Source organism: Cryptomeria japonica, chromosome 9, assembly GCF_030272615.1.
Source record: "Cryptomeria japonica chromosome 9, Sugi_1.0, whole genome shotgun sequence".
NCBI classification, from domain to species: Eukaryota; Viridiplantae; Streptophyta; class Pinopsida; order Cupressales; family Cupressaceae; genus Cryptomeria; species Cryptomeria japonica.
The window spans coordinates 459,163,544-459,184,832 of NC_081413.1; the positions used below are offsets into that span (position 1 = coordinate 459,163,544).

The window sequence follows — 21,289 nt, forward strand, 5'->3', positions numbered from 1 at the left end:
TATATCTGCAAAATACTACAATATCGTCTAGAACCCAAGAGGAGAAGGATGAGATGCAGGAGCTGACTGACCAAATGAAAAAGCTTTCTTCTGAAGTCATTTATCTGTGAAATCAGAATAACCAACTGCAGAGTAGTCAAAGAAATCAGCAGCAAGGTCAACATCAAAGTCAATACCAAAACCAAGGATATCAACGACCTACAAGGACGTGGAACACCCGTCCTAACAACGGAGGAGTCCCCACTCCTCTAGATAACCCACCAACATCAAAAAACAGGCCGACAGATAGGATATTCCTGGCAGAGGTAGCTCTATCAAATTGGTGCAGGTTGCATAATACTAACCAGCACTCAAAGCTGCAATGCGACGAGTTTCAGGCGGCAGCAAATATATTCCAGCAAGAAGTTGAGAACACAATGCCTCAACCAGAGCTTCCTCCCACCGGGTTTGAAATAGTTCCATCACCGAGGTATGATACAGCGCTTGTCTTAGAGACCTACATTCCCCAGTTTTTCTTCCCTAATCAAGATGAAAATGAGGTGGTAGACCCAAACCAGCTCGCTGATGTGAATGCATTTCAGCAGTACCAACGCGGCAATCGGGGGTATTACAACAATAACAACCAGAACAGCAATAGTGGCCCTTATACTACTTCCACACCTCCCAAAGATATTCAAGTTCCTCCAGATCAGAATGCCAACAACAACCCAAGTTATCCTAAGGCATCGCAACAGTATGCGAGCCAAAGTCAACCGCAAAAGGCGCAAGCCCCTCCAAGAGTACTTACTTCTCAAAATCAGCCGACCACTGCCACAAATCAGGGCTCCAGTGATAAACCATCTAGCAATATAGAAATTACTAAACTAGGTCAATTGGTAGCAGATGAATTCAAGAAGATTAAAATCAGTTTATCCCTTGCTGAACTGATGAAAGTTTCTGAGGTTAGGGATATGGTCTTGGGCAGCCTTAAGGAACCCCCACCGGTTCAGTTTAAAGGGACCGATGAGAACTCCGGACAAAGAATGCCGCCAAGGCAGCCCCAGAAGATCAGCAATGAGGTAAGAGGACCAACGAATCCCAAGGGTGCAATAGTAAATTACACTGCGCCGCCTGAGTCCTCAAATGATCAGCCCATGGAAACTGGTTTTGGAGTACGTGCACGAAGAACCCAAGATATCTCAATCATGAACAATGACACCCTCCCATCCCAGCCTACTATCAATTTGTTTACTAAGAAGCTAGAACCCCCACCTTTCCTATTGACTCTCAGAATCTTTGGTAAGAACCTACACAATTGTCTAATAGATTCAGGGGCTTCAGCTAATGTTATGCCTCTGTCGTATGCACTGCTCTAGGCCTAACCCCCACCAAGACTAACTGAAAGGTTACTCAATTAGATAAATCCAAAGTGACAGTAGTGGGAGAGTTAAATAATATACATATGCAGTTGACAGCAAACCCTCGTATCCAGATGTATATTGATATCCAGGTAGTGGACATCCCAAGAGCATATGGCATGTTGCTGAGCCGAGATTGGACCCGTGTCCTTAACGGTTGGCTGCATTCCAGTTTTACGCATGTGGTTACCATGGAGAGGTGTAGCAAATCAAATCCGGATTGAGTCCGAACCTAGGCTCAAATTGATGATTACAGAATATAACAAGGCCAATGAGACCCTATTTCTAGAGTCAGACATGGACACATACAGGGCTGATATAAGCTCAACAAACAAAGTCTTGTTGGTGCAATGTTCAAATCCAGTTCAGACCCTGGAAGGAATCACAGAAAATTATGATAAGGAGATCCCACCACAAGAGGAAAATCAGCTATTCAGCAGTTTTAAAGATTTTTTCTGCAAATACACAGAGCATATGCAGCATCTGAACCGTCAAGATTCTATCAAGGATTTACTTTTGACCAGCTGGTGCAGAGTTCACAATGCTGCCCATTCAGAAATAACACGTTCATTATGCAGAACAACTTTGAATCAAGTATTGAAAAGACATTCAGAGGTGCTGGATTCAGAAATAACATGTTCATTATGCAGAACAACTTTGAATCAAGTATTGAAAAGACATTCAGAGGTGCTGGAAACCCACACTCCCAAGCCAGAAAACACCACTTTCCCCGAGATTCCTGAAAGAAGGCCCCCTGAGCACGAAAAGAATGAAATAGTAAGTCTAACAATCGCAACCAGTATGGTTGCCAGCTTAAATCAGACTTGGACTTTAAGGTTTGATGGTTCGAAATCCAAGCGAGGAGTTGGAGTCGGGGTGGAGCTTATAAGTCCTACCGGTGAAACCTATTTGGCCTCCTACCGACTACAGTTTCACTGTACTAACAACATAGCAGAGTATGAATCTTTGATTCATGGTTTGTTGCTAGTCATCAAGAAGGGAGCTCAGATCCTACACTGTTTCGAAGATTCAGAGGTGGTAGTCTGGCAAGTCTGAAAACAATACACCTGCCATGATAAAAGACTCAGCGTTTATCGCAACCGTGTGTAGGATATAATTGAGAGTTTTGATGCTTTCAACATCAAGGCCATATTCAGATCACAAAATCAAGTTGCTGATTCACTAGCACAGGCCGCAAGTTCGCTCGAGCCTCTGTCGATGCAAAGTTTAAAGAAATTTACAGTGGAGTTGACATCAGTCCCATCTATTCCGGACAATGTCACTAATTTTCAGGTGTTCGATGATGATAAGCATATCATTGACTTCATTAAAAGCTCAGATGTGTTCGCAACATAAATTATTGATGAGGAAGAACCTCAAGAAGCCAAGATCGACATAGAAGGAGTCTTGAATCTCAGGACAAATACCATCCCCAGGGGTATAGTCCAGTTAGAAAGAATCTTCGACTGGGACCAGCTCAAATCTCGCAAGGAAGGTACTTCTGAAGGAGGCACCTGCGATAAGATCAACATTGGCACGCAAGAGAATCAAAAGAACGTGCTGATCGGCAAGGTATGTACATCTCAGGAAAGAGACGGAATCCTCAAGAACATGAGAGAATTCCCAGATATCATCGCTTGGGGGTATGAGAATCTCAAAACTTATGACACTTCACTGATAACTCATACCATACCCCTCAAGCCCGACTCAAAACCTTTCAGACAGAGGCAGCGGCCAGTGAATGCCCTCCTCGAACCATTGATCTATCAAGAAGTAAAAAAATTGTTGGTTGCTCGCATCATCTTTCCAGTACAACATTCTACCTAGGTCGCTAACCTAGTTCCCGTGAGGAAAAAGAGCAATGAAATCAGATTGTGTGTTGACTTCCGCAATCTAAATAGAGCATCAGAAAAGGACAACTACCCGCTGCCTTCACTTGATGAAGTCTTGCAAATGGTCAATGGATCCCAGATGATGTCTTTCTGAGACGGTTATTCCGGGTACAATCAGGTAATGGTCGAGTATGAAGATCGGCTGAAGACCGCATTCACCACCAAATGGGGGGTATTTGCCTACAGAAGGATGCCTTTTGGTTTAATCAACGTAGGAGCCACATTTCAACGCGCCATGGACATCGCATTTAAGGATCTTGTAGGCCGGTGCATCATCATCTATATGGATGACTTGACAGTTTTCTCCAAGCAAAGGGCGGACCACGTGCTTGATTTGCGAAAAGTTTTTCAGCGTTGTCGCCAGTTCGGGATATCTCTTAATCCCAAGAAGTGTATGTTTGGAGTGACCGAAGGTAAGCTTCTCGGTCATGTTATTTCAGAAAGGGGGATCTCAATCGATCTTGATAGAATCAAAGCCATATTGCAAATCAATCTCCCTGCAAGCAAAAAGGAACTTAAATCATACTTCGGGAAGATAAATTTTGTTAGAAAATTTATAACTGGATTTGCTGAAATAGTTCGCCCGCTCAATGACATGCTCAAGAAAGATGCTAAAATAGAGTGGACCCCAGTAACTAAGAAAGCGTTTGAGGAGATCAAACAAGCTATTGTCCAGGTGCCAGTTTTGGTAAGCCCAGACTACCTTAGGCCATTCTACATATATTCTTTCGCTTTTGAACACACCTGTGCAGCAATTTTGACTCAGCAAAAGGAGAAGGAAGGAGAGCACCCGATAGCATTCATGATCACTCCGCTGAAAGAGGCTAAGTTGAGATACTCAAATATTGAGAAGCAAGCTTATGGGCTAGTCAAAGCTATTAGGAAATTCCGGCATTATATACTAATGAGTAAGATATATGCTATAGTGTCGGATGTTGCAGTAAAGACATTATTGATGCAGAATGAGCTAGGTGAAAGGAGAGGAAATGGGTGACCATCATCCAAGAGTATGACATCGAAATTCAACCCATGAAGCTAGTATGAGGTCAGGCTTTGACGCAGACTCTCGCATCTGAATGCTCAGGGATCCTACATCAGCAATACCTGATTGAAGAAGTCTCGCCAGACGAGTGGTATGATGACATAACCTTCTATCTTCTTAATTAAAAATGTCCATCACACCTTAATCCAATAAAGAAGAGAGCTTTGAGAATGAAGAGAAGTCGTTTCATGCTGCAAGGTGTTGTCTTGTATCGAAGAAACCACGAGGGCATCTACCTAAGATGTGTAAATAGAGATGAAGCACACCAAATTATTAGATGGATCTTTAGCCTATTTTGGAAACCTGTAGGCTAATCAGAAACTAAATTAGGGTTTCCATCTTCCAGATGGATTTCAGAGGGGTGTTTGCAGGAGTTTGGAAGTTTGCCTCCTCGATTTTTCTAGGTTTCTCAAGAACTTCAGGATGGTATAACATGCATTCCAATCAGGGAAAATTTCTACATTTACTATTTTTAGTAAATTGCAACGATTGTTTGCTTTCTAGATTCTTTCTGGGTTTTTCATGAGCTTCAGGATGGTATAACATGCATTCCAATCAGAGAAGATTTATGAATTTACTATTTTTAGTAAATTGCGACAAGCTAACAACTGTTTGCTTTATAGGGTTTTTCTAGGTTTTTTGAGAGCTCCAACGTGGTTTGACGTGCAAATTCTTCGGAGATGATTTCTAGACTTACTATTTTTAGTAAGTCACAACGGCTGCTCAGAATATGCTCAAATGGCGATTGGAGTCACTTGCTATTTTTAGCAGTGCTATTTTTAGTAAGTGCTATTTTTAGGAAATGCTTTTTTTAGCAGTATAGTTGTGCAGCAGAGGAACACTTGGGTTCTATTCTCAACAATCCTGTCCAGCAATAGTCTCTCCAAGATCCTTGGAATCTATTTTGGTAAATAAATAACTTTGGTTTAATTATTATTTTCATATGACTTTACTAGGGTGATATTTAATATATTTTTTGTAAAGTCAAAAAAAGGTGTTTTGGGCGTCCAAGCTAGACTTAGAAAATAAGGAAATATTTTATTGAATGGAGATTCATATTTGGCATCCAACTTTGGGAAAAAAATAAAGAGCGGAGCCGCCTACCTCTATATTGGTCTATAGTTGGGCGAATCGAGTGGGAATCCACCCATGGAGAGGTAGGGTATCGACATGCCCTACTATAACTACTAGAAGCAAAAGATATAAGCTATATTTTATTTCCCTAATGAGGCATCCACTTTGGAGGGAAAAGCGAATTCAAATTTCTAGGGCTCGAGTCTATAAATAAGACCCTTCTCTCCTTCATTTGGTTATGTTGAACATTGAGCTAACGAAGTGTTGCCGAATTGTCTGCAAAATCTTGGCTTCGGGGTTGCATGCCCTCCTAGCTTATCACAATTTTGAGTTTGAAAGACAACTCCTAGTTGTCTGAGGAATTTCATTCAGAGATTTCCAGTGGTTTCCAAAGAAGATTGGTGTGTTCTTTCTGGTGCAAAACAAACTCTATAGCTGAAGTACGTTTCTATTCATCTTGGTGGGAGTTGTTATCGGATTTTTGTGGGTACTGGCTCAGGATACTCGTATGCTTTGGGTGATATGTTGTTCATATTTTAGTGGATGTTGGTGGAAAGCTTGATTTATGGTTGCAGATTGAACTAGTTACTGATCGCCCTAGTCATTTATCAGCATTGGAAGGGGTGCCCTTGTTACAACTCAGTTTTGGTGGCGAGTTTCCTATCCTATCTTGGTCACCTAGCTCTCCTACTTCATTTGCATGCAACTTGAGCTCATTTGGAGGAGTCATGAGGGAGTTGTGAACACTTTGGTGATACTACAGCGGCTGGTTTTTCTGAAGATCAGACTTCATCCTTCACACTTCAAGGCTAGTAACATGGTTATTGATTTTTTGATTTCAAGTATCATTTCCCTACTAAGTTAGCTCGTGTAATAACTTGTTTAGTAGTACTAAACAACATTTTGTTATCTTTTTTCGGAAGCTAACTCCATCTCCACTAAGCAAGTGGAAGTGGCTGGTCTACTGCCAAGTTTTGTGTTTTTCAAGTATTTCCAATTTACTTGTAATTCCCACTGAAACGTGGAAGTGGCTGGTTTACCGCCAAGTGATTACTAAGTTTTAGTCATTTTGTAATTCCCCACTGGATAAATGGAAGCGGCTGGTTATACCGCCAAGTTTTGGGTTGCTAAGGTTTCTATGTTTTGTAATCTCCCACTACAAAATTAGTGGAAGTGGCTGGTCAAACCGCCGTCATGTAATACTTTCATTGTTTATGTTTTCTCCACACTGCATAAGTGGTCAAGATGAATGTTTGCTAATGCTAATGGGTGCTGAATGTTGTGTTTGAAAATTGAAAAAAATTAAGGGGGATATTGTTAATTTTAGTACTTTCAGATTGAATAAAACTCAGAAAATCAGAATTAGTTTCTAACTAGCTTAATTAGATTTATTGTTTTCCAAATTTAAGCATAGTTAAGGAAATGAATGCATAAAGACAAGGCACAGTTACCCTGGGAAAACCTCCTAGGAGGAAAAACCCAGCCAGAAAAGATCCTCAGATCTGATTATGGTTTTGTATTCAACTAATAATTACACACTTATCTAGAGTATAGATGTTGCAGTCACAAGGAAGATGACATAGAAGTCTACACAATTAGTTTACTGATAGAGATCATGATTTGCAGTCCTTCTAATCTGACTTGCTGTGCATAACAAGGGTTAGCTGCACCTTTCAACTAGTTCGCAGTCCTTCTATAGGGTTTGCTTGAGCCTTCAATGGAGTTCTCTATCTTTTGGTGATGATCTGTTGCCTTTGATGAAGTTCGCTATCTCCTATTAATGATCTGCTGCCCTTTAATGAAGTTCGTTGTCTCCTATTAGTGATCCGTTGCCCTTTAATGAAGTTCGCTGTTATCAACTGCCTTGAATATGTATTTCGCTTCCTTAGGATATATTTCGCATCTACTTGAAAACTGAATGAATGAATATTATGTGAAGTATATGCTTTATTTATAGGAGTAGCAATACTTCTAATCATGTCGGCCTTCTTTGCAAATTAAACATTTTATTTAGTTCCTTTTATGTGTAATGGATAGGGTCAGCCCTATCATGGTGGCGTGTTGGGTTTGGGTGTAGCGTGGGGACCTTTTAGGTGAAGCCGAGAGGTATGGGTCCTGGCCCCATATGTTGGAGAAGGGGCTGGCCCCCCCTTAGGCGGATTCCAATGTTGCCCAGAGCAATTGGAATCTGCCAGCCCTAATTACAAACAACACTCCCTCTTAAATAGGGAAGAGAATCATAACCATAATCTTCCATCTTGCACACAAGCAAAGTATGGAACTACATAATCATAATCTTCCAGCTTGCACACAAGCATAGACTGGATCCACCTTACATTGCCCGCAGAGGGTGGAGAGGATCTTTTCTACCATCTTACATTGCCCGCAAAGGATGGTCAACAATTACACTAATACCATCTTACATTGCCCGCAGAGGATGGTTTAACAATTACACTTCTCCCTGAGAAGTTTTTACAATACCACCTTACATTGCCCGCAGAGGATGGTTAATAATTACACTTCTCCCTGTGAAGTTTACAATACCACCTTACATTGCTCGCAGAGGGTGGTTAACATTTACAATACCATCTTACATTGCCTGCAAAGGATGGTTAATAATTACACTTCTCCCTGAGAAGTTTACAATACCACCTTACATTGCCCGCAGAGGGTGGTTTGATACAACACAATGTATCACTGAAATTGAGACTCCCTCTCAACTAGGGTTTCATTTTCCATAATACCAAGTCTATCCCTGAAGTACACAAACTTCACTTTGGATAGAGGCTTGGTAAGAATATCTGCAACCTGCTCATCAGTGCTAACATACTTCAGCTGAATAGCTCCTCTTTGCACCATATCCCGAATGAAATGGTAGTGGGTTTCCACATGTTTTGGTCTGTCATGAAACACTGGATTGATAGACATTTTAATACAACTCTGGTTATCACAGTGAATAATTGTAGGATCCCAAGCTTGACCAAACAGCCCAGCAAGAAGCTTACGAAGCCACACTGCTTCTCTGGAAGCTACACTTGCTGCAATATACTCAGCTTCAGCAGTACTCAATGCCACTGAGGATTGTTTTCTGCAAGCCCAAGAGATCACTACGGATCCCAAGCTAAAACAAATACCGGAGGTGCTTTTCCTGTCTTTGACGCTTCCAACCCAGTCTGCATCTGAATAACCTTCCAAGGTTATTGAAGTGTTAAGTGGATACTTCAACCCAAAACCAACTGTGCCTCGCAAGTATCTTAGGATGTTCTTGGCCGCAACAAGATGAACATGTTTGGGCATGCTCATAAACTGGTTGAGAGCATTCACAGTAAAACATATGTCTGGTCTAGTGTTGACTAGATACATCAGTGATCCAATCAACTGTCGGTACTCTAATGGATCTGCAAAATCCTAAGTTACCGGTACTTCAGGTTTTGCCCCCGAATCCGGATACGATACGTATCGGATTCGGATTCGCCTCGGAATCCCTGTGGATTCGGACAGGGTACTGATTTTTGCCTCCTGAAACACATCCGTTTTTGGAGTCACGATTCCATACGCATCTGGTGTAGACGTGGCGATTCCATAAGGTTTTTTTGACGAATCCGCATCGGACACAAATTTCGAGGGTTTTTTTACGGGTCGAATCATGTCTTTTCACGTTTTAAACCTAAAGCAAAGCTAAAATTAAAAAACGCGAAATCATTATTCCACGCGAAACAGTGAAAGGAAAATCGAAAAATGCAGGTTTGAGAGGAGGCGCGACGACAGAGGTGAGAGGAGGCGCTAGGGCAGGAGGCGCAACGGAGGCGCGACGGCACAGAGGCTTCAACGGAGGCGCGACGGGCAGGAGGCGCAACGGAGGCGCGACGGCACAGAGGCTTCGACGGAGGCGCGACGACGGAGGCGCGACGACAGCACAGAGGCGCGACGCCACAAAGGCACGACGGAGGCACGAGGACGGCACAGAGAGGCGAGACGGGAGGTGCCAGGCAGGAGGGCGACGGCCGACGACCAGCGCAGGTTTTAAATTTTTAATTTTTTTTAAAGTTTGTTAAAATAATGATCATAGTTTGTTAAAAAATTAAATTTTATTATAGTTTTTAAAAAAATTTATTAGTTTGTAAAATTTTATTATAGTTTATTTAATAATTTATATAAAATTTAAAAATTAAATTTAATAATTTATTTAAAATGAAAGTAATTAAATTTTAATTTTTAATTACACAAATTATTATAGACTATAGTTTGTTTAATAACTATTAAACAAACTATAGTCTATAATAATTTGTGTAATTAAAAATTAAAATTTAATTACTTTCATTTTAAATAAATTATTAAATTTAATTTTATATATTTAACATTTAGAATCTATTGTTTACTATTAATTTATTAAATATTAATAATTATTTTTTAATTTGTTGTAGAAATCATAATGGCAACGACTACTAGCTCTACTCCTCAACGGACTTTCAAAACTGACCCAAATTCACCTTTATGGAAATATGTCAAAATAATAGACCAAGTAAAAGGTGGTGGAACATTTTTATGGATATGCAACTTCTGTAGTACGAAAAAAACTAGCTCCTACAGTCGTGTCAAAGCCCATTTTTGTGCCATTCCCCAACAAGGAATCAAACCATGTCTAGGAAAGAATGGAAATGGGATGTCACCTCAAGAAATAGCAGGATATATTAGAGAGCAAGAGGAAGCAGATGCAAGAGTTGGTCGTGCCTCAAACCATCCTTTGTTGACAGGAAGAGGAAGTAAATCAAAGAGGCCCCCTACTTCTCCATCTTATAGCGATTTTCCTGATATCGTGGTAGAGAGCCACCCATTCTTGGACCCAATTAGTGAAGAACCTGTTATTGTGAAGAGAAGCAAGGGATCATTAGAGAGAGCATTTAAGAATGATGCTAGAGAGATTGCAGATCAATCCGTTGGAAGATGTCTATATGCAAACGGTTTGTCATTTAATGTGGTACGATCACCATATTGGCAGGATATGTTGAAAAAGGTAAATGAGGCTCCACAAGGGTACACAGGGCCAGGTTATGAGAAGGTGCGTAGCACCTTACTAGCAAAGGAGGTAAAAAACATAGACAATGCATTGGCTCCCATTAGAAATTCATGGAAACAAACAGGGGTGTCCATCATTTCAGATGGATGGAAGGATACCAAAAATCGGCCATTAATTAATGTAATTGCAGTGTGCCCTAAAGGGGCAATGTTTCTGAAAGCTGTGGATTGTGAGGGACAGATGAAGGATGCACAATTTATTGCTAACATCCTTATACAATGCATTCAGGATGTGGGACCTCAAAATGTTGTCCAAGTAATAACGGACAATGCAAAGAATTGTAGAGCTGCAGGTATGTTGATTGAGACACGGTTTGAACACATATTTTGGACACCTTGTGCTGTCCACTCTCTCAACCTCATGCTACAAAAGATAGGCAGGAAAATAGATTGGATCAAACAAATTTATGTTGAGGCTGAAGAGATCCAAATGTTCATCACAAACCATAACATGTCACAGGCCATTTTCAAATCATTTTCACAGTTGGAGTTGCTAAAGGTAATTGAAACACTTCAATTTTTAAAATCTACATTTCACTTTGATGGTTACTTAATTTTTATTTTTTTATCATGTCTTCTTTGTATTCTAATTTTTATTTTTAATTTTTGAATAGGTTGCCGAGACCCGATTTGCATCCAACACAATCGTCTTGAGGCGACTTGTGAAGGTGCGACAGCCACTTGCTAGCATGGTAATTAGTCAAAGTTGGTCCCTATGGAGGCAATCCAATACTGAAAGGGCAGCAAATGTAAAGCGCATGATCCTAGATGACACTTGGTGGGATCGAGTGGAATATCTTTTGAGTTTCACTGAGCCCATCATGAGTATGATCCGTTATACTGACATGGATCACCCATGTTTGGGAGAGGTATATGATGGCATTGACTCGATGATTGAGAAAATGAAAGCCATCATCAATGCAAAAGAGCAAGATCCCGAAGAAACTTTCTTCAAAGAGGTTCAATCAATTTGTGTTGAGCGGTGGAACAAAATGACCACCCCACTACATCTTCTTGCATGTGCATTGACTCCCAAATTTTATAGTGATGAAATGCTTGCTAAGCCATCAAGGGTACCACAATATAGAGATTCAGAAGTTAGTGAAGGGTGTAGGACAGCACTTACTAAACTCTTCCCAGATTCTGAAATGGAGGATTTAATGACAAGTGAGTTTGCTGATTTTGTAGCCTCCAATGGTCAAAGTGTTTCCGCTCTCCGTGACAAGTATAAAAAGGATTCTCATGCTTGGTGGTACCTCAATGGCCATACATCACCAAACCTTCAAACTCTTGCAATCAAAGTTTTATCGCAAGTAAGTTTCTTAATTTTTATTGCTCTCTAAATTTAGATTTTTTACTATTTTATAATTGTCACCCTCTCACTTTGTGTCAATTATTCAATAGGTTGCTAGTTCCTCTTCATCTGAGCGAAATTGGAGCACATACTCCTTTATCCACTCAGTGAAACGCAACCGACTAGGAGCAAGTAAGGCAGAAGAGCTCGTTTATGTGCATTCAAACTTGCGCCTTCTTACTCATAAACAAAATGAGTATAAGGATGGGAGCACAAAGTTTTGGGATGTAGATCCAGAGAGAACTGATTTGGATTTTTCAGTTGCCACACAATCTTTACTTTCTGGGGAGTCTGATAGCCAATGTGCTGCTAGTGCAAGTGGCAGTGAGGCTGCATGTGGTTCCAGTACTCTACCTACATCATCTAATGTCAATGATGATGTTGATCTTGATCTTCCTAGTGACCCATATGATGCTATTGCTGATTATTAGTTGTGTCATTTTATTGTTGAACGGTTGAGCCAGTGAACAATGAATTCGATATCTATCATAACATTCAAAGTTTGTAAGTTTGTTATAGACTTATAGTTATATCAATATGAATCATATATGATAGTTCCAAGTTTTGTTTAGCATATGGATGATATGTGGGATTCTAAATTTAATTTTTGTTTCTACTTATTAGAGTGTATATATGTATATATTTATGATTTTTACATTTTTTTGTACGGACGTACCCATACGTACCCAGGCCCCCCCTAAAAAAAATGTCGTACCAGCGTACCGTACCCACGTACCCGTACCCGTACCGGCAACTTAGGCAAAATCAGAGTTAGCTGCAGAAACACTTGACTTCTTTAAGTTAGATTCCATAGGAGTAGACATGGGTTTACAATCCATCATTCTAAATCTTTTCAAAATGTCAATAGTATACTTTCCTTGACTTAGAAAAATTTCGTTAGATCTTTGCCATACTTCTAGACCTAGAAAATAATGCATTAGACCTAAGTCTTTCATTTCAAATTCTGAAGTTAGTTCTTTCTTGCATCTAATAATAAGTTCATCTTTACCAGTAAGGAATAGGTCATCCACATATAGAACTAGAATTAGCATTTCATCATTGGCTACCTTAAAGTATATGTTAGAGTCAGCATCATTTTTACAAAAACCTAGACTTAGCAAGTATTTATCAATTCTTTCATACCAAGTACGAGGAGCTTGTTTAAGGCCATATAGAGCTTTCTTCAACCTACACACATGAGTTAATCTATCCTGAATCTCATAACCCTCAAGTTGCTCAATATAGACTTCTTCCTCAATGACACCATTAAGTAAGGCAGTCTTAACATCCATCTGATGTAGTTTCCAACCCCTAGTAGCAGCAATAGCTATTATTGTTCTAATAGAAGTATATCTAGCAACGGGAGCAAATGTTTCTTCATAGTCTATGCCTTCCTTTTGGGAAAAACCACGAGCTACAAATCTAGCCTTATGTTTTTCAATACTACCATCCGCATTATGTTTAATTTTAAATAACCATTTAGAGGAAACAACAGATTTACCTTTGGGTCTACGCACAATATCCCACACATCATTCTTGATGATTGACCGATACTCTTCATCCATAGCAAACTTCCAGGCATGATGAATCAAAGCTTCTTCAACATTGCAAGGTTCAGTTTCGATGAGATTGCACATCAATGCAACGTAGTTGGAGAATACCTGAGGTCTCTTAGTTTCACGGAAGGTGCCACTGGGAGCAGCAAATCTTTCAGCTTCTTGAATGGTGTTTCTTACCCAAAGAGGCCTCTTTTTGGTAACGACAATGTCACTAGGAATATCAGTGGGATTCATGGGCTCTAGTGGATCAAAATGTTCTTCTTGAGGTGTAGGTTCAACCAGCTCCCTCTGAATCTCAGGGTTAGTATCAACATTTATATCTTGATTGTCATTAGCTTCATCAATAACACAAGAACCTTTCGATTTCTTGAAGGCAATGTTTTCTTCAAATGTAACATCCCTACTTACCTCAACATACCTTTGACCCAGGATGAATATCCTAAATGCCTTGGAGGATTCACTGTAGACGACTAGCATGCCTTTCTTTCCAGAAGGTTCCAACTTTGTTCGCTTTTCCTTAGGCACATGAACATAAACGGGACTTCCAAAAATTCTGAGATGACTGATGTCTGGTTTGGATCCTGTGAAAGCTTCTTCAGGGGTCATGTTCTTTAGAACACGGTGTGGACATCTATTCTGGATATACACTGTTGTTCTAGAAACCTCAGCCCATAGGAAGGTCTGCAAGTCTTGATCGTGAATCATAGCCTTTGCAGCCTCAACAATAGTCCTATTCTTTCTTTCAGCAACACCATTTTGTTGAGGATTGTATGGAACACAAAACTCCCTCTTAATTCCTGACTCAACACAAAAATCATAAAAGCTATCGGAGGTGTACTCACCTCCATTGTCAGATCTTAGACATTTAATTCTTTTACCAAAGGAGTTTTCAATTAATGCTTTAAACTCTTTAAATTTACTTAAGACTTCATCAGAATCTTTAGATTTCAGGAAGTAGATCCAAGTTTTCCTAGAGAAATCATCTATGAAGATTACGTAATAAAGAAATCCACTAGGAGATGCTATAGACATAGGACCACATTAATCAGAGTGAATAAATTCTAATTTGTCTTTAGCTCTATTTTCACTTTTATGAAAAGGACTTTTAACATTTTTACCTATAGCACAACCTTTACAAGTGTTATCATGAATTTGACTGAATTTAGGCATACCTTTGACTAACTTTTCAAGAGATGGAAGAGCTTGATAATGCAAGTGTCCAAGTCTTCTATGCCATAGCTCACAGGATTCAGGAGCCAAGCTTGAATAGGGTTAGTAGAGAGCTTATAAAGACTATCATATCTATGACCAATTATACGAGCAGATTTAAAAATAGATTTCTTAGGCCAAGCAAGAACTTTTCCCTCAGAAAATGCAATTTGATAACCTTTATCTTCTAGAGCAGAAATGGAAATTAGGTTTCTTTTAATTCCAGAAACAAACAAGATATCACTGAGGTGCAAAGAAATACCAGAGTCTAAATTTAGAGAAGTAGAGCCAAAACCTCTTACCGAATAATGAGCATCATCACCAATTACCACGTGAAGGCTGGTATCCTTTTCTACTAAGTCTGAAAGATGATCACAGTAGCTTATGATTGTCTGGAGGCACCACTGTCAATCAATCATGTATTACTATCTGAAGGGACACTGCTAGACAGAGCGGAGATGAATAAGAAGTCATTACTTTATTCTGAGACTTCATTTAGGTTGGCTTCACTTTGGGTAGGGTTATTCTGACATTCTTTAGCATAGTGACCAAATTTGTCACATCTAAAGCATCGAACACGCGAGGTATCTCTTGGTTTCTTCCAAGGGTGTTGGGAACTAAATGGTCTGAATTCCCTATGTCTTTTTGGGTAAAGCGTCTTCCAATTTCCCCCTTTCTTGCATTGGGCTGCAAGCATGTGATGATCATCTACATGGGGACTTTTGGTTTGCCCTCTTGTGATGAGGCGAGACTCTTCTTGGATGCAATCATTCTTAAGGCAATCAAGGGTAGGTAACCCATTCCTGCCACTTATGGTCTGGATAAACGACTCCCATGAGTGAGGTAGACCATTTAGGGCAATCATGACAAGGTCTTTGTCTTCCATGTTATGACCAATTAAACCTAGCTGATTCTTTAGTTCTGAAATTCTCATAAAGTAGGAAATAACAGTCTTATTTTGCCATTTTGATATTAAGTTGTTGTTGTCTTAAAGTAATTGCCCTACTGAGATTGTTAACTTCATATGTACCTTGTAGATGGCTGAACATTTCCCTTGCAGTGGTAAATGAGGCAATAGAGGTGACTAGGTGGTCTTTGACTGAATCAATGAGAATCTTTCTGGCCTTGACAACATCCTTTTTGAATTGTTTTAGCTCGGCTGCATCCGTAGGTTCAGTTAGCTCTTTCGCTTCAATGAATTGGAGAAGATCTTCTTCTTCTAGTGTCAACTTGATTCGAACCTTCCATGCAATGAAATTGAGATTCCCATCAAGCCTATCTTCAACTTTCAGCCCCATTGACCTGACCTACAAATGCGACAACAATCTGGAAATAAAGGAGTACTGAATTCTAAATCTAAAAGTTGATCTAGCCTATAGCTCTGATACCATGTTAATTTTAGTACTTTCAGATTGAATAAAACTCAGAAAATCAGAATTAGTTTCTAACTAGGTTAATTAGATTTATTGTTTTCCAGATTTAAGCATAGTAAAGGAAATGAATGCATAAAGACAAGGCACAGTTACCCTAGGAAAACCTCTTAGGAGGAAAAACCCAACCAGAAAAGATCCTCAGATCTGATTATGGTTTTGTATTCAACTAATAATTACACACTTCTCTGGAGTATAGATGTTGCAGTCACAAGGAAGATGACATAGAAGTCTACACAATTAGTTTACTGATAGAGATCATGATTTGCAGTCCTTCTAATCTGACTTGCTGTGCATAACAAGGGTTAGCTGCACCTTTCAACTAGTTCGCAGTCCTTCTATAGGGCTTGCTTGAGCCTTCAATGGAGTTCTCTATCTTTTGGTGATGATCTGCTGCCTTTGATGAAGTTCGCTATCTCCTATTAATGATCTGCTGCCCTTTAATGAAGTTCGCTGTCTCCTATTAGTGATCTACTGCCCTTTAATGAAGTTCGTTGTTATCAACTGCCTTGAATATGTATTTCGCTTCCTCAGAATATATTTCACATCTACTTGAAAACTGAATGAATGAATATTATGTGAAGTATATGCTTTATTTATAGGAGTAGCAATACTTCTAATCATGTCGGCCTTCTTTGCAAATTAAACATTTTATTTAGTTCCTTTTATGTGTAATGGATAGGGTCGGCCCTATCATGGTGGCGTGTTGGGTTTGGATGTAGCGTGACAACCTTTTAGGTGAAGCTAAGAGGTATGGGTCCTAGCCCTATATGTTGGAGAAGGGGCCGGCCCCCCCTTAGGCGGATTCGAATGTTGCCCAAGGCAATTGGAATCCGCCAGCCCTAATTACAAACAACAGATATTTCACATTTTAAGCATATAGATTAGTCCCAATCAGCAGTTGCGAATTGAAGAAATATTTATTGTTATATCTGAAATGTTATTGTGTCAAACTAAGAATACATGCAAACTGTTTGACAAAACGTCTTCACTGCAAGGAATGAGATTAACTAATAACAATACTATTCAGCAATTATATGGATTTCTATGGGTTCCAAAGTTTACCAAGAGGGTCATCCTAGCAAGAAGTCACCTCTCTCAGAATTCCATTTCAACAGCCCATAAAACATGGAAACTCAAACCAAATCTGCCTCTAACTATGTCGATGAAGAAGAACTATTACAACCAACACCAAACTGTGAAGGTATTGGCGTTGCCTTGCTCCAAATATGCCCAATAAGGGGTCGGCCTAGCAAGTAAGCAGCTGACTCAAAAAACTGAATAAATATATTCTAACTCCCTTAAATCCGCTGCAAACTTAACTATATTGCTGGTGTAGACAAGTCTTGATGTCTTCAAGATGGAGATGCATAAGAAACCCTCTTCTTAGCTACCAATGAACCAAAGTAGGGGGCGGCCTCGCACACAAACACCTCACTTCAAATTTCAACCACCAACTCTTCAAAACTGAAAATATGAGGGAGATATGAATTTTTAAGTGATTCCCATAGGCAATTAATGTTTTAATAAAATATTATACTAAAACCACAAAGTGCATCACTTAAATTTATTTAAGTGAAAATTTAATATCTCTTAAGTTGGGCATTGCTTTTAGGGTTAAGTTGGGAACCCTAAAAGCAAGTTATGATTTTTAAAAACCTAATTGCCAAAAAGCGTACCTTTTGGGTATTTAGGCAGCCAAGATGAAATTAAACCTCATTCATTGATATTGAGCATTTGACATTTATTTTGAGCACTTGGCTATGGCAGCTAGAGTTTGGACCTGTTTTGGAGAGCGTGCATTCTTCAGAATTCAGTAGCTTTGAGATTGTGAAAGATCAATCGAATTGTTGCAGCTTGGTTGGCCTCATTCAGAAGTCAAATTGAATTAAATTGGGGCAGATTTGGCTTCTTACAAGGCAGATTTGTTGTAGGTTTCCTATTTACTGTTTTGCTGTTAATTTTTTTGTGGTTTGGAGGTTTCTTTTCCCAAACACACAGCTTGCTCATTTATTGGCGCCATCTTCCACTGTTTGGGTGCCTTGGTATTAAATAAGAGCAGATCTGAATTGTTTCAAAATAAAAAATCAGAACTTTGTAAGTTGCTGATTGAATTCTTTTAATTCAATAAATTGGCTAAGGACCTACGGGTATGCTTCTAAATTATCTCGTTTATTGCTTCAGTTCATTAATTTCATGTATTCTTTCAATATGTGTTGAGAATTAAAGAAACCCTTCTGCAAATTCTGTCTATTTCTGAAAGACCATCTCTAATATTTAAAACACAAAAAGAAGAATAATAAATTACAGCAGGTTGAAGGATTGAACCAACAAGGGTTCACCACAATAACCCTCTATCTCTTTGCATTACTATGTGTCACAAAGCTTCTGTAATGAACTAACTTTGCATTACTATGTGTCACAAAGCTTCTGTAATGAACTAACTTCATCTAGATCCTCATCTAGAGAATAATCTACTGGCTTTCAACACAAGGTTGTAGGAGCATATGCAAGATTCTTGGAATTAGTATCTGTAGTCACGTGTTAGAGTTGGGCACCTACCATCTACACCACATAATCGTCAAGCGATGATGAGCCATACATGGGCATGATTCAAGTTCCATAACAATTCTCAACCTCCATGGCATGTATATATATATATATAGATAGAGAGAGAGAGAGAGAGCAATCACACATATTTCTCAAGTGTGTGTAATGTACAAAACAATAAATAAAACACATTTATTGTTTCAATCTATAACCCTCTATCTCTTTGCATTACTGTGTGTCACAAAGCTTCTGTAAATGAACTAACTTCATCTGGATCCTCATCCGGAGAATAATCTACTGGCTTTCAACACAAGAGTGTAGGAGCATATGCAAGATTCTTGGAATTAGTATCTGTCGTCACGTGTTAGAGTTGGGCAACTACCATCTACACCACATAATCGTCAAGAGATGATGAGCCATACATGGGCATGATTCAAGTTCCATAACAATTCTCAACCTCCATGGCATATATAGAGAGAGAGAGAGAGAAATGATAGCAATCACACACACTTCAAGTGTATAATGTACAAGACAATAAATAAAACACATTTATTGTTTCAATCTATAACCCTCTATCCCTTTGCATTACTGTGTGTCACAAAGCTTCTGTAAATGAACTAACTTCGTCTAGATCCTCATCCGGAGAATTATCTACCGGCTTTCAACACAAGGGTGTAGGAGCATATGCAAGATTCTTGGAATTAGTATCTGTAGTCACGTGTTAGAGTTAGGCTTATATGGCTATATTATCGTTTCCAAAAAAATTGGAAATAGCGCCAATTTTCTTTTCTTCTCTTATTTAAACTAAATATCAGTTGAGGTTATGGGCTTTTGTCGATACAGCAGAGTTGGATAATTTTTAATCACGTTTTTAAGATTTGTAAAAATTGGATAAGTTTGGACTGTATCCTTAAGATTTATAAACATTGGATAACCTTGAGCCATACTCTTTTAGCTTTGTAAACATAGGCCACACTAGAACCAACACTGTCATCGTTATACCTTAACCATAAAAGATATAAACTCGAACTAGCGGCCAGCATATTGCAACTAAGGATACATGGAGCTCAGTGAGGCTCTTACCAGTGTCCCCCATTCTCGTGACACCATAACACTTGAGACAAATCTAATATTTAATATCACAGAATAACAAGAGGATTTTTAATGGTAGAATCAATTTCAAGAAGCACATTTTTAGGTGCATCTTACTTGAGGGGAAAGGCATTTTTTAACGATTTTAGGAAAAATTGTTGCTGAATAATTTGAGTATAGGCTCAATCTTGGTATTACTGGATGCAGTTACCATTCAAAACTTCACCACAGAAGCAAAACATGAAAGATAAAATAGATGACAAGATCATAGAGAAACTTAATATGTGACTTACAACATCAGATATAGAATGTGCTGCATCTGCAATGATGGCAGTGCTCCCAGACAAATAGCCTGCCATTGTCTTCCCGCCAGCCAGTGCAACATCAGCCGCCAATCCCAATTTGGACACACGCACTCCCGCTTCTCCATCTGCAATCCCTTCAGGATGATCATGATGATGTGTGTGGCCCATATGTGATCTTCTACCAAATTCCAAGTGCAATGGCAGAGCGCCTCTAAAAGCCAAAATACCCTCCAAATTGATGAGCCCCTCGTCCACTTTAACGGAAGGTGACCCAAAACAGGTAACCCTTCTGGAACGAATATTATTATTGAGACACCTGTACATTGAAATACCGAAGCCTCCCAATCTGAAACCCATTATTATCTCTGTTCGATCAATTTACAGTAATTAACTCTTCTGCTTTTTCTCCATTTCTCGTGGCGTGGGTATATTTATTAGGAGAAAAGCATGCGGTGTGGAGGAAAAATCAAACATTGACGATGTTTCAGAAGGAAAGCATTCGGTGTGGAGGAAAAATCAAACATCAACGATGTTTCAAGAGTAAAGCACGCGGTGTGGAGGAAAAATCCAACATTAACGATGCATCAGAGTCAATGGAATTGTTTAGTTATTATTCGGCTCCAAAATGCGATTAAAGGTGTGCAGCGTGCAGATAGTATTTGTTTTCAACTGTTCCATCACTGCCCGATGATTCTATTCAATGTGGCGAGAATATTGTAGCCGACGTGTTCATTCAATGGATGAGAGACGGTAAAATTTGGAGCGCATGGTGAATGACTCTACCCAAATTACAGATCAGAGAACGCCACCATCAGTTCCTTTTCGAGGACTTTGACGGGGAACATTCAATTGAATGTGTGATTTCACGAAAGACTGCGTTGCGCATACTCTTTTCAGTGAGATGAATAGAATTGGATACTAGAATTATAAACATTCACGATGTTAAAGAAAGTCTATATAATATCTATTATTTTTAGATATTGAGGTGTTGACTTTCAACAATGAGCTTTTTATCCTTCCTTTCTATTTTTCTTTGAATAATTTTTTATTATTATTTAGTTAAGTTATTGCTAAATTAAATAGGTAGTTGTTTTCATTGTCATTGTATATTTTTCAAACTAAAATAAAGAGCTTTTCAATTTTTACAATCTTCATTGTGAACAAGATACAAACCTTCTTTTCTCAAAAAAAATTGACCTTTTTCACTTTCTTATTTTATATCAAAGATAATATGAGTTTGTCTTCAATTGAGCAATGAGAATCTTTGATCTCTAAAGAATATTGGCCTCTATATAGGCTATCTATTGAT

At 39.1% G+C, this 21,289-nt stretch overlaps 1 protein-coding gene across 1 annotated transcript in view; it reads right to left on the reverse strand.

The window, feature by feature from the left end:
- Positions 1-20,891, reverse strand: part of LOC131071659 (metal tolerance protein 2) — a 329,214-nt gene extending 308,323 nt beyond the window's left edge. Inside the window, exon 1 of the mRNA XM_058007584.2 lies at positions 19,969-20,891. Within this exon, the coding sequence (XP_057863567.2) occupies positions 19,969-20,337 (369 nt within the window). The 5' untranslated portion in view covers positions 20,338-20,891. The remainder of the gene's footprint in view (positions 1-19,968) is intronic.
- Positions 20,892-21,289: the final 398 nt, after the last annotated feature.